Raw genomic sequence first — 14828 nt, forward strand, 5'->3', positions numbered from 1 at the left:
CTGGAATCCTCTGTGTCCTTGTCTGTCATTTTGAAATTTCATAAATAATATATATGTGGAATCATACAATATACAACCATTTAGGATTGTTTTTTTTAAACTCAGCATAAATCTCTAGATATTAATCAGATTTGTTGCATGTTTCAATAATTTGTTTTATGTTGTTTTAGAATAGTACTTGATAGTATAGATGAATCACAGTTTGTTTAAACATTCACTGAAGGATATTTTAATTGTTTCCACTTTTGGGCTATTAGGAACAAAGCTACTATGAACACTTCCATACAGCTTTCTGTGTGACCTTAAAAAAAATCATTTCTGTGGAAATGACCAAGAATGTAATTTGGTTTATAGTAGTTCAGGTTTTAGTTTTTTAACTTCCAGGCTGCATACCTGTCTTCCTAGAAGCTGAGAAGGCTTAGGCAGGAAGATTGCAAGTTCAAAGCCAGCCTCAGCAATGTAGCCAGACCCTGTTTCAAAATAAACATATAAAAAAGGGCTGGGGATGTTGCTCAGTGATTAAGCACTTTATGTATGTCAGATAGTGTCTTTTGTTGTATACATGGTTTGCAAATTAAATTCTTTTTTTAAATGATGGTGGGGATTGTACCCAGGAATATTCTTCCTCTGAGCTGTATCCCCAGCCTCTTTAATTTATTTTGAGAGATGATCTTGCTAAGTTTCTGAAGTTCATCTTGAGCTTGTGATCCTCCTGCCGTAGCCTCCTGGTTGCTGAGGATATAAATCTTAATCTGAGATACAAATGTATGTATTTTCTTAGTTAATTATTTGATTTTTATTTTGCTTATTAAATACTTGACCTCCAAAAATTTCTCTAAATTTTATGTAACTAGGTTTATCTATCTTTCCCTTATAGATTCTGGACTTTGGGGTTATAGTTAGGATGTGTTTCTTCATTTTCATATTAAGGAGAAGTTTGCTTATATGTTGCTTTCAGTACTGTTGGTTTTCATATTTTATTTGATTTTACTATACTGGGAATTAAACCTAGGGGTATTCTAAAGTGAGTTATATCGCCAAGCCTTTTGATTTTTGTATTCTGAGACAGGGTCTCCCTGCTTTGCTCAGGCTAGCCTTGAACTTGCAGCCCTCCTACCTGAGCTTCCCAAGTTGCTGGGTTTACATATGTGAGCCACCATACATTGCCATTTTTTTTATATTTAAACAACTGATGCATCTGAAACTTTTTCTTCTTTAGAGTGTGAAGAATGGATTAAAATTTATTGGTTTTCCCATGGCCATCCAGGTATTCAACACAACATTAAAAAGTTCAGCTTTATTCAATTGATTTGAGGTACTCACTTTGTTCATTTGTTTGGCTTATATAATGTTAACATGTTTATCAGTTAAGTAGCACTATTTCCTATTTTATTTACAAGACAATTAAGCACCCCACCCCATTGTCTGAGGTCATATAGCTGGTCATTGATAGAAGTGAGAGTTAACTTGAATCAAATGTATGAAATATGATATGTCAAGAGCTATGTAATGTTTTGAACAACTAATAATAATAATAATAATAATAAAAACTAAATCTCTCAGACCCTGGATCAGGGCATTTCATCACTACACTGTATTTCTTATTGCTTTCATTCTAGCACACTCTGTATAGGATATAGGCAGCTAATTATGATTCAAATTCTGCATATAAGGTATCAGAGGTTCCAAGAAACTCCTTATCTCCTCAAGAAATCTAGACTATAAGCAAAATGCTGAAAACCCATGTTATACTTTCTGATATGCATCAAATTTGGGTTATGGTAGATGGGTCATTGTGAAGGGGGTTGTGAGGTATTTAGTAAGGCCAGAGTGGGCAAATAAAAACACAGCATGGCAGGAATGTTTAGAGGCTGGCTGATGCTCATTTTTTCCATCTCATGGGTAGATAAAATGTATCTATCCTATTAGTTCAGATAATGCTAGCTGCTATAACAACAGATTAAGAGTTTATTATTGATTCTAACTGTAATCATTGTTAAGAGTGATAGACTTCATCTAAGTCATTCAGGGATCCAGACTTATGAAGGCTTTCATTTTTCTAACAGCTTTATTGAAATATAGATTACATACCATACAATCCACCCATTTATTTGATATATTGTGTTATTAATTTTTAATTTTGATAAAATAATTTAACATAAAATGTGCTATTTAACCTTTTTAAATGTACAATTCAGTGACATTAATCACATGCATAGTGCTGTGCAACCATTGTCACTATCTATTTTCCAACACCTTTTTATCACTCCAAACAAATTCAGTATCCATGAAGCAATAACTTGAGAATGAGCTATGACTGTTATCAGGCTGCAGCCTTGTTCCTATTGAAGATAGGCTGTCAGAGATGGAATAGTCTTTAAAGACTGGCTACTTCAATCTTTTCAGATGTTGGAGCCTCTGATGCCCAGAATGTACTATGAGCTAGAGTAAATAATAATTTTTATCACAATTCAACATATACTTACATATATTTTATCTGTAAAAGTTTTATAAATCAACGATGGTTAGTAATTTCAGCTATTTGTCAGATATTTCTGGTTCCCCACCTTCTGGCACACTGTAGAATTGCACTTTCTCATAACCTTGTAATTACTAATTATAAATTGATATGTGTGGCCTAGGACAAATGAGCAAAAGGAGATGGGTCATTTTTGTGGGGGAAAATTTTAAAAGCCAGTTCACAGTTCACAATGATCTCTTTCATTTGTTGTTCCAATCATGGCAGCACAAAGATGAAGCCTCTGTTACCCTGGGTACCCTATGGAGTAGAGCAGAGCCCTTGGGAAATTCCTGGTGGCAGATAGTGTGAATAGGAAATAAACTTTTATTCTTTTTAAAAATGTTTTTATTAGTGTATTATAGTTATACATAATATTGGGTTTCATTTTGATGTAATCATACATACATTGAAATATTGTTTGTTCCACTTAGGTTCTTCTAAGACATTGAAATTAGTATATACCAAAGTATATACTAGCCTATGCTGACTAATATAAAATACACAGTTTTACAACAAGCTATGTACTATAATATTTCATATTATTATTCTATTTTGTTCTATTTCAATTTTTTAATGTTTTTAGTTGTTGATGGACCTTTATTTAATTTATTTATTTATATGTGGTGCTGAGAATTGAACCCATTGTTTCTCACATGAGTGGTAAGCACTCTACCACTGAGCAACAACCCGAGCCCTCTGCGTCAATTTTTAATGATAGATGCAACCTAGTAAAAATTTTTATGATCCAATAATGGGATTGCAACTAACAGTTTGAAAAATGCTACTTTATACCATGTTCACTTGTTTCAGAGCTGATCCTTTCTCCAAGATCCCATATAGCAATGTTGATGACTCCCATCTGTCTGTAGGATTGTGGTTATGGAGAGGGTGGAGATGCATACTGTACAGCTTGCCCTCCTCGAAGGTACAAAAGCAGTTGGGGCCATCACAGATGTCAGACTTGCATTACCTGCGCCATCATCAATCGTGTCCAGAAGGCAAACTGTACAGCTACCTCTAATGCAGTCTGTGGGGACTGTCTGCCCAGGTAAACCCACTATATTGGGCCAAGCTCTTCTGAGCCTTTTTTTTTTTTTAGCTCTTCTGCTTCTCTCATCCTTTCTCTGAGAATCTAGTTGAAGCATTGTATCATACTATATTCCACTTAAGTTCCCCCAAAAGAGAAAGAGTGTCTTCCTAGGATCCCTATATAAAGTGCCCAGCACATTGTTAATCTTGGATGAATTAACAGTGTTTTTCATCATGTTGGCACTCTTAGCACAGACCAAGGTTTAAAGTAAATTTCACTGTAGACTTAAGTCACAAAGCAATTGATATCAAAGCAGTGCTCCTCGTTCTTGTGACATTAGCTGTCCTTTTGACTAAATGGTCTGATTAATGGTGGAAGAGGTAGGGTTTCTGGGCCTCAGTGAACAACAAATATGGAGGCAAAGAGCCCATGAAGAGGTATTGGTACTGGCTCCCAAGAAGAACTACTCTAAGTGCATTGCTTATTTCAACACTCTGCCATACTTTATGATCTGACTACAGGTTCTACCGAAAGACACGCATTGGAGGGCTACAGGACCAAGAGTGCATCCCATGCACAAAGCAGACCCCCACCTCTGAGGTTCAGTGTGTGTATCCACTTCTCTTTCCTTTTCATTAAATCATTATGTGACAGCAAGTTATGGTACTAAAGACTTCTCTTTTATTCCTGGAGGGAATGAATACCCCTTCATGCTCCTTCCTGTGGAGTGTCATAGCAAGGCAATCAGTTAGGTTTGTATGCTGGTTTTGCAACATTATATATATGTAAACTTCCACAAATCATTCAAACTCAGTAAAGGTCATTTATATCATCTGAAAAAAATGTGACTCATTGTAAATTGTTTTTCTACATACCTTTTGGGATGGTTTTCTTGGTTTAATGAAATAATAGATGTTAAAAAACACTTTATAAATTATAATATTTAATTGTAAATTATTATTATTATTATTATTATTATTATTATTCAAGGTGTATAGGAGTCTCTAGATCTTAGGAATCATCAAAAGCTAAATAAAGAAAGTCTAGACTATGTCTGTATCTCTATCAATTTTTATCTGTTTGTGTGTCTAGATATGGCATGGAAAGACCATAGGATATGTACATCTTCAGTTAATTGTATTAATTTATACCATGCCTGCAGCATATGTGAGTTGTTCTGTTTTGATCTTTAAAATTTGCCTGCTTTACAAAGAAGTAAAACCAGCATCCTTAATTGGGAAAGGCCTTAGGGAGAGGGTGATGCCCTGAGGAATTCCAGGACCAGTGTCAGGATGACTATTATTAACTACCCACAGTAACTGACTTGCCCCATATTTTTGTCTCACAGGTGCCTTCCAGTTGAGCTTAGTGAAGGCAGATGCACCCACAGTGCCCCCTCAGGAGGCCACACTTGTTGCACTGGTGAGCAGTCTGCTAGTGGTGTTTACCCTGGCCTTCCTGGGGCTCTTCTTCCTCTACTGCAAGCAGTTCTTCAACAGACATTGCCAGCGTGGTAAGGGTGGCTGCTTCACATTTGACATGAATCAGAAATAAGATTCTTATTGATAGAAAAGAGGAATTTTCTGGGGTTGAGAGTTAATGGGCTTTCCTTTCCATGCTGAAAAACCCAGGGATGGCCTTGGAAACTATATTAGATGGCATGGAAATTTAAAGGTGACTGAAGAGAACCCTAAGAGTTTAGGGGACCTGGCTTATTAAGTTCCTGGCATTCATAACAGAGCATGACATAATGGTAACTGAACCCCTTGGAAAAAGAATATGGAAAACAAGTTTCTAAATCTACCTCTGAATCACTGTTGTAACATTAAATAAGTCGTCTAGATTTTTGGGGTCTCTTTCTCCCTAATCTTGAAAATGTGAGGTATGATTGGATTAATTGATTTTTAAGTTCTCCAATTCTGCTTATCTATACTAATAAATGTGGGAAAGGTCTAGGGTAACTGCAATCAGTGTGATAATTTCCCAAAATGAGGTAGCAGAAAATGCAGTGTATAATTTTCAGATTTAAACTTATTTTTCCCAGACCATGCTGGTACCTAATGAGATCTACCACAGCCTACAGGAGACGGCCATGTGAAATTCCAAATAGAAGGTCATATTTAAAGTCCCAATAACACTGTGATCTGTTTTCAGCACAAATTCACCCTTTAGCCAATAATGTGGGACTTAATTATGTGGGCAAATATGGAGGAGGTGAGATGGTGACTGGTCAGGATCTAGCAAGATATTAGAAATCCAGCCAAGAGCTGAACATTGGACATATGGTTGTAATCTCAGCAATTTGGGAGGCTGAATGGTCACAGGTTTGCGGCTAGCATCAGCAACTTAGCAGGGCCCTAAACAATTTAATCTCAAAATTAAAAAAAAAAAATTAAAAGGGATATAGAAGTAGCTTAGTGGTAGAGTTCCCTTGGCTTCAATCCCCAGTTCCAAGAAAGAAAAAAAAAATAAAGAAAAAGAAATCCAAACCACGGTTTAGTACAGCTTCAGTGCTAAGCAGGGACACCAAAAGTGGAACTCAGAACTAGTGAATGGTATTGAGTTAGTAAGGGGGAAGATAAAGTTTTCTGGATACTAGATGCTCAGGACTCCTTAGCCCCTTGATACTGGACTCAAAGCAATACTACTTTTTTTTTCCCTCACTCTATGTATATTGGAAAATCTCCCTTTTATAGGGTGTCTGTGGTCAATTTGGCTGTGGGGCCTGCCAATTATCTTGAAAAAGACCAATAGTTATACTTGGCTGTGCCCCTGGCTTAAGTAGAGACAATTCTAGCATTTAACAGGCTGCAGTGTTTCTCTGTTGTCTCTTCATAACTATTGTGAAGCTCTACTTCAAATTCCTATTCTCTCTGGTAGCTCCTAGGCATTGTGGCTCAGGGTGAACAATCCTCTCTCTGACTTCAGAATCCAGTGTCTCAAATAAGAGTGGTTTCCCAATCCCTGAGCATGAGCATGAAACAAAGGCAATAAGGCATTTGGTCCCCAGGTCTCAGCAATATGGAATATGAAGGAACATTTCAGAACTGCCTGTCTCCCTCCTCCTCCTTCAGGAGAGAAATAATGAGTAACTCTCTTCTGTTCCTCTTCTATCTCCAAGATAATAAGGTGGTACTCTTCAGAGAATATGAAAGCAGGTTGCTTCCATATTCATGGTTTCCATAAAGGGAAGGAAGGCTAGGCATTTCCTCATTCAATGAAGAATTATCAGCAGTCACACACTTATGTAGGTGAGGTCAATGTGTGAATTAGATCCAATATAAGGTGCAAGACAAATGGGCAGGAGCTTTAGGAATTGTGCCCTCTCTAAAGGGAAATCCACTACTCAGCTCCAGCTCTTTCTTACCATGTGGGACTATTCAATATGGTAAAAACCTTCCAAATTTTCAAAAGAATACAGAAATCCAGAGTTTGGTATATGAAAATCATGTTAAATAAACTCCTAATGTTAAATCAGACTCATACATGAAAGGTGTACTACTTTTCTGTCATTGCCATAACAAATTACCACACATTTATTGGATTTTTATTTCATAGTTTACATAGGTCAACAGTCTTGACTGGGCCTCACAATAAATAAAGATGCTGGAAAGGCTGTGTTCCTTTCTGGAGGTTCTAGGGGAGAATCAGTTTCCTTAATTATTTAGGCAGATGACTGAGTTTGGTTCCCAGCAATTATAGAACTGAGGTTCCATTTTCTTGCTGGCTATAAGGTGAAGAGCATTCCTAACTTCTAGAGGCATAATCATTTTGACACATGGACTCATTCTATTATTAAAACTAGCAGTGGTGGGGTGAGTCCATATCTCTCTAATACTCTCTTTGTCACTTCTGCCTCCTTCTCCTGCTTTTAAGGACATGTAATTAACCTTGGACCCATCTGGGTAATCCAACATAATCTCCCTATTATCAAGTCCATCATCCTAATTCTATCTTCAGAGTCCCTATTGTCATATAATATAATGTACACAGACATAACACCCAGGGATAAATATAATGGTGGGGCAAGGTTTGTCAAAAATTATTTTCCACAAAGTATTTCTTATTCTCTGAACAATTGATTTATTTCTCTAATCCAGAACCAGGTAGCCTCTATTTGATACCACAATGTAAGTATATGTCTCAAGTGTGTCACCTCAGTCTGATGCAAGGTGCTCTGGTCCCCAGGGAGGGGAAGGTGGACACTGGCTCCCAAATCCCCTCCTGCTCTTGTGCTGAGGACCAGATGCCTTGCTGAGAAGAGACCCTGCTTTTTGGTGACTCAGCTTTCTGCTTCGAGTTGCAGGAGGTTCCTTGCAGTTTGAGGCTGATGAAGCAGTGGAGGAGGAATCTCTCTTCCCCGTGCCACCTGGCCAGGAGACCAGTCCTGAGTCCCCAGTGAGTGAGAGCATTTTTGAGACCCAGCGACTTAACCCCATCCTGGATGACGACTGCAGCTCGACTCGTGGCTTCCCCACACAGGAGTCCTTTACCGTGGCCTCCTGCGCCTCAGAGAGCCACTCTCACTGGGTCCACACCCCCATCGAATGCACAGAGCTGGACCTGCAAAAGTTTTCCAGCTCTGCCTCCTGTACTGGAACTGAAAACTTGGGTGGGAATACAACTGACAGCGCTGGAGACAGGCGGGAACTCAATGTGCCCTATGAAGTTCCTAGCCCTTAACTCTACTGAGGTGAGCTGGAAAGGTGGAGCAGAAAGACCAGAAATTAGGGGCCACCCTTAATGAATTTGCCATGTACTACTATCATTCAATAGGGCTAGGGGTAGAGAAGCAGCAAGTTAGGGACATTGGTGGGTTTATATGCAATAAGAGTGATACTGTTTTCAGCCAGTCAGATGTCACACTTTTGAGCTTACAATTGTCAGGAAACTGGCCAGGTTGTCATGACACCAGTCTCCATCTTGGCATTTTTTCAAGCTCTCTCAGGACCCCACTATCTAATAGTCATAGTTATCATCCCTCATGTGAACAAGCAGCATGGTACGATAGAAAAAAAATATGTATAGAAGCCTTTTCATCTGGCAGCCTTATATTTCAAACATCCATTCCCTACTAGCTATATGAACTTTGTGAAAATTCTTTTCTGTCTGTGAGTCTCAGATTTTTCATCTATAAACAGTGGAAAGTACTATCTACCTTGTAAGTTATTGTGAGGGTTGGATTAAAATCATATGTGCAAGTACCTTTTACAGTGTCTGATGCATTAGAGATATTTCAGCCATGTTAGTTTTTCTTTCTCTCACTGCCCCCAGTCACAATTTATATATATCCCTTCCATATCCACTACATTTATCTGATCATTATAACACCAATCCTTTGTAGTAAGCAGATCAGGCTATCTTAGCCTCATTTTACAGAGGCAGAAACAGAGACAAAGAGAGGAGAAGTAATTTTCTCAAATTCATAAGAGCAAACCAGTGTCAGAACTAACTAAGCTAGAGCCCAGGTTAAGGGGTCCATTCTAGAGCTCACCCTACTCCACTATTGCAACTAATGTCAAGCCAATGTTGCTTTTTCATAGGCTTAAGTATGAGGCAGGAGGATGGGCAGATTTCTAATTTTCAACTAATCAACTACTTTTCACCACTAATTTCCATGTTTCTTCAGTTAACATATTGCCAGGTCTGCTATGACTTCCTGTTCCCTACATCCAACCTAAAAATGTGAATAGTGAATATTTAAAACCTTGACTGGTATAAAACCAGTCAGCTTTGATACCTTTATGATCATCCAGTTCAGTTTTCCCTCTAAGGTATTCAATCCATTATTTTTTTATAATACAGGTTGAATATCTTTTTTCCAAAATACTTGGGACTGGAAGTGTTTCAGAATTTGTTTTTTTTTTTAATTTGGAATATTTTCACATATATAATAAATTATCTGGGAATGGGACTGACATCTAAACCAAAAATCATTTATGTTTCATATATGCCTTATATGCATAGCCTGAAGGTAATTTATACAATATTTTTAGTGTGCCTGCATTTTGACTATGACCTGTCACTTGAGATCAGGTGTGGAATTATCCAATTCTGGTGTCATGTAGGTGCACAAAAAGTTTTGAATTTTGATGCATTTAAGATTTTGGATTTTTGGATTTGAGATGTTCAATCTATTCTTCCACCAAAAGTATATGTAGTCGCCTTACTTGCTGTGTCAGAGAGTTTACTACCACCAAATGTGTGGTTCAACTATGACTGATAAATTTGAAACAAATATAAAGAAAAAAAACCTTTCTCTTTCCTTGTTGTACTGGTCCTAGCTCTGTTTCATGGGCCACACAGACCTCATCTGCTTCTTCTGCATTGTTATCCCTGAAGAACCCCAAATGTAGCATTTCTGCCCTGGAAGGTACCACTTTAGGTTCCTCTTAAGTATGTGTGGATTAGAACTAAACTCAGTTTCATGAAGGATGGTCTCACCAGTTTAGAACAGGATAGAATTAGATTAGTGATGCATTTATGTGATTGTATCCTAATTCACTGGTATAACCCATGATTTGGGTGAGGGGGATTGGGAGAGAAGTGAGCTAGTGAGATTGTCTCACAGGTTTCTAACTTGCTTTGCTATTTCCCTAGGTATCTCATGCTCCTGAAAGCCTTGTCCAGTCATTCTTTGATTCTCCTGCCTTGTTCCTATACCACAACAGCTGCAGGGGCCTGGGATGTGGTATCTACAAATGGGGTATTTCCTACCCCATACTAACAGCGGATTGATCCTGTACCATCTTCCCAGAACTGATGTGCACCATTTCTTGACTGTGTTTGAGCCTGGAGAGCCTGAATCCCCAGCCATGGAACTACTGGACATGTTCCTAGCTCAACTTGATTGTAGAGAAAAGGGCAGGGAATGACAGACAATATATGTGGTAGGGTTTTCCTGCCTGCATTTTTGGTCACATGGGCCTGAAGGAAGGACCTTTGAGAACTTTATTGTCATTTTCCTAGCACTTTAGGAGGAAAATGAAACCCTTTTCCTTCTAGATCCTCTGCACTGCCTCTCTCCCCAACACACTCACTCACACACACACACACACACACACACACACACACACATATCTGGGAGGCCTGGTGCCATGATTCCCCAACTCATCCTAAATTTCTGTACCTGTGACAACTCTGGAGCCAGCACATTTGTCTGGGTCTTCCTCCTCACAAATAGGTCTCTAAACTTCTTCAGTGGAGATTCAAATCAGTGTGTTTTTGATTTTTAAAATGGACTTTCTTAAAATTCCTTTCAGTTTAATTTATCTTCTCTTGCTTCTTTTGTTCCTTTATGGGGCATGTTCTCTAGCTTCTCAGGGCCAAGTCAGAGCTCAGAGCTTTGGTCTTTGAGGTGACAGTGAAGTTCCTGAGGTCTGCGATAGGGCACTGCACTGAGGAGCTAAGTTTCTTAATGGGGCCTGGCCCTAGGGCAGCTCAAAGACCATTTGGTGCTTTCTTGGTTTAGAGAAAAGCCAGTCAATTTCTCCTGTGTGTTCACCACCAGTTTCACATGCTTCTCAGCATGAAATGGAACTGCTTTCTCCATGCTTTCTAGTGGAACAGTGTAGATAAGACCCTCAGGACTCAGGGGTGAATACCATGGGCTTTAGGTCTCCTCTAATGTCCCTATTGGGCCACTTGGACTGCTGTCCATTCCTTCATAGTGGGTCAAGTTTGAAAAAGAAAAGTGCTCAAGTGAGTGAAGAACCTGGCTCTTTGCTTGGGAGCAGCATTTAGAGTTCAGGTTGTTGGAGGTTAACTTAATTAGCAAAAGTCAAGACTGAAGATAGAGCACAGTTATTCTGAGTTAAGAATATTGAAATCCACTACATTAATGGGTGCTGCACTTAATATTTTGCAATGTGCTTTCACAGTCATCATCTCATTGGATCTTTACACAGACTCTGAGGTGGGCAAGGCAGGGATTATTATCCCCAATTTGCTAATGAGGAAACTAAAACTCAGAGATGGAAAGTGACTGGTCTTAAGTTACTCAGTGACATAGGTGTGAATGTATAGACTAGAATGCTTTCATACCCTATCCAATATCTTGAAATCTTTATTTTCTAAAGGACAGTGTTTTTTGATAGGAAGATTTTTTCCATATCTTTTCCAGCAAACAACTCTTTGGAAGGAAAAGTTCCTGATATCTGTATGAGAATGAAGTACGGTTATTGCCCACCATGCCAAGACTGACCTCCCCACTTAACGGCCAGTTTCCCCTATCTGCTACCACCAGCCTAGTACATTTTCTGCTTGGTCTGTTCCTAGCAAGAAGCCAAGACTTTAAATTTTGCACCACCTTTCAAAAGCTCAGAAATTGAGAAGGGTTATAAGGCTAGACAGGACTCTTCCTGTTTGTCTTATCTTCTTTTTGCCCCTGAGGTATGGAAGGGAATAAAGGCTGGAGTCAGATTATTTTTAATCCTTCCACAAATAGATTGTGTATATTTAACCAAACCTATCAATAATAACACTTCTGTGTTTTAGAGTTTAAAAAGGATCATTCATATGTTATGAATATTTTAAAGATGACAAAACTGAGGCCCAGTAGTGCTTTACCCAGAATAATTCATTTTTGAGAAAGAGCTTGCCCTGCAAATCAACCCCAGGCCCAAGTGTGGACCCCATGACTGAGAGTGGAGGTCAGGGAAAGGCAAATAGAGCAGAAACTACTCTTGGATATAGCAGGGGGGCAGGCAGGGTTACTGAATGGCCTCTTATGTTATTTCTGTTTGTCAACACTGCCTAAATGGCATAAGACTGGGGCAAGCTTCAGGAGATTGATTAAGGCAGCCAAACTCCACCACCAAGTAAGGCATTTGGCCCCATAGTCTGTTAAGTGCTACTAAGGCAGTAGTAGAATATTCTATTGAAAAATAGCACATGATTCACTTGTATCTTAATCCATCTGGGACAGGATAGAGGAACTTTTAGCTTTTCTCTCCCTGTAACTTTCACCCCCTGATGGTCTACAAGATTTTTTCTGCCTTCTTCTAGATCCCCTTAGATTCCTGGCATTCTCTGGGTTTTCTGAATGTTTGAAGAGCAATGGTACTGAGTTTGTAGCATAGGGCAGCACACACAATTTACCTCTTGATCTCCTGGGCCTCAGCCTATATTTGAGGTGCTATATCTCTCTACACCCAGCAGGGAGCAGGGCTGGAGTTTGCCCACTTACAACTTTACATTTGTAACATTTCTGAGCCAAGGTGGCTTTCCTTCTGGTGCCTGGGTTCCTCAAACTACCTCCCAGCCATTCCCCAAAGACACTCCCAATTCATATAGGCTGAGTGAGGAGGGGAAAGTGACCCAACTCCCTCTTTGTATTGACATGTCAATTAGATCCCAGCTGTCCCAGCACTCTTTTCCATTTGATACTTTTTTGAAATGTCTTTTTTTTCTTTAGTTCCCACCTATACATCTCATGATCAGAGAAGCATGCTCCTTTGAAGGTTGTATTATTCTTCATTATCTGAGAATCTTTCTGAAGCTTGTACAGCTAGTTCCTATTCCACAAGTACTTAGTGGTTAATTCAGTACCTTTAGGCAGAATGTGCACTTCATCACCAGGTCCTAGCCCTGACAAAGAGTGTTCACTACAGCAATACTCCTTCTATGATTTTATTAAATGCATCTTTGAGAACAGTCCACCTACAAACACTGATTAAGGGCCCCTTGGCAGCCCATTGATCAGGGTGCTAAAAGCACCTAGGTGAAAGCAAAGAGGTCCCATTGTACTGGATGGAGGATTAGAAGCAATTGAATTTCAAGTCTGCACCAAGCAGCCTGGCCTCACCAAGGTATTAACAAATATGTGTGAGCCATGGTTTAGACCTTGGCCTTTAGGTTCTCTGTTCTCTTTTTCTGGGACAGTTTATTCTTATCTCACTGGCTTTAATTAGTCATGTCTACACCTTCTGGTAGGGGAAGAACTAGTACCCAAACAGAGGGTGATTCAGCCTAAACAGGTCCCAGGTGTTTAAAGGTCACCATATGCCTGGTAGTGGTTCAAGCCCAAGTCTAACACTGCCACTCTGTGAGAAAGATAGAAATTATAACACAATAACATTAACAGTTACCCTACTTCACTGTCCCTGCCTATAGTCTGAACATTGTATGACTATACTAGAATCACCTTGCCACCTTGATTCCAATTTTCTGAAATTTAACAATTGGATTTAGCAACTGGAATGGGACAATTAAGTTTTGTTTTGCTCTGCTTTTTAAGGTATATTGGATAGACATGAAGTGAAGGATTTTTTTTCTTTATAATTGCTATTTGGCCACAGCCAATATTACATTTGGGTGTTTGGTCCAAGATAGTCCTTTTAAAGGTTTCCTGATCATTGTTTTTAAAGCGGAAGCATCTTTGAGCACTCTACTTTTAAAAAAAAAAATTTAGTTGTAGATGGACATAACATCTTTATTTTGTTTGTTTACTTTTTCATGTGGTGCTGGGGATCAAACCCAGTGTGTCACACATGGTAGGCAAGCACTCTACTGCTGAGCTACAACCCTAGCCCCTGAGCACTATGCTTTTTTATATTTTCCACTTGAGGGTTGTTGGTCAGTGAAAGCAAAAAAGTGCGCATAATAGAATCATTTTCAATATACCCCGATCCTAGACAATAGTTGAGTTGTCCATATTTTAAGTAGCAAAGAACATTGGTTTTTGTTTGTAAAGGAGAGGGAAATGGTTGCTGTCAAAGAGTAGGCATTTTTGGTTGATGTGGATTTTGACCAGAAGTAGTCTGTGAAAGGAACTTTTTCCTCCAAGGTTCTCAAATCCAGGCTTGGTAAGGGTGTCTGATACTACAGCACTATTCTCGCCAACACACAGCCCTGCCACACTGAGATCATCAAACCTTCTGTTCCCCTCCTACTCCCCACCTCACTACCAAGTTCTTCAGTGTTTTATATTGAATGTAGGTTCATCTTAATTACCTTTTCCCTCATGAATGAGTTATTTATAGAGATTTTGTTAAATCTTGAGCCATATGCATGTGTGGATATTGGCAGGGTTCTGTTTGATTTATGATACTGTGCAAACATTTTATATTATCCAATAAACAGAAATACATACAAATATCTTGTTTATTCCTCTGCTTTCAGTAAACCAGGGTTTCTCATTTGGCTGGTATGTCTTTGCTCAATGACTACAGGGAAAAATGTGTTTCTGATCACTGGATATAGCACCAAGAGTAGAAGGATTCATTGAATTGTAACCCAGGAGATTTGGGTTATAGTCCAATCTCTCGTTTATTTTTT

General features: G+C 38.9%; 1 protein-coding gene across 1 annotated transcript in view; it reads left to right on the top strand.

Moving 5' to 3' along the window:
• Eda2r (ectodysplasin A2 receptor) overlaps positions 1–10324 on the top strand; it is a 33855-nt gene extending 23531 nt beyond the window's left edge. Inside the window, exons 4-8 of the mRNA XM_046440334.2 lie at positions 3391–3569; positions 4073–4158; positions 4900–5064; positions 7858–8244; positions 10152–10324. Of these exons, the coding sequence (XP_046296290.1) occupies positions 3391–3569; positions 4073–4158; positions 4900–5064; positions 7858–8234 (807 nt within the window). The 3' untranslated portion in view covers positions 8235–8244; positions 10152–10324. The remainder of the gene's footprint in view (positions 1–3390; positions 3570–4072; positions 4159–4899; positions 5065–7857; positions 8245–10151) is intronic.
• The last annotated feature ends 4504 nt before the right edge of the window (positions 10325–14828 follow it).

Source organism: Marmota monax, unplaced genomic scaffold (assembly GCF_021218885.2).
Source record: "Marmota monax isolate L192 unplaced genomic scaffold, Marmota_monax_Labrador192_F-V1.1 WCK01_AAM20220418_F8-fsc00134, whole genome shotgun sequence".
Lineage (NCBI taxonomy): Eukaryota > Metazoa > Chordata > Mammalia > Rodentia > Sciuridae > Marmota > Marmota monax.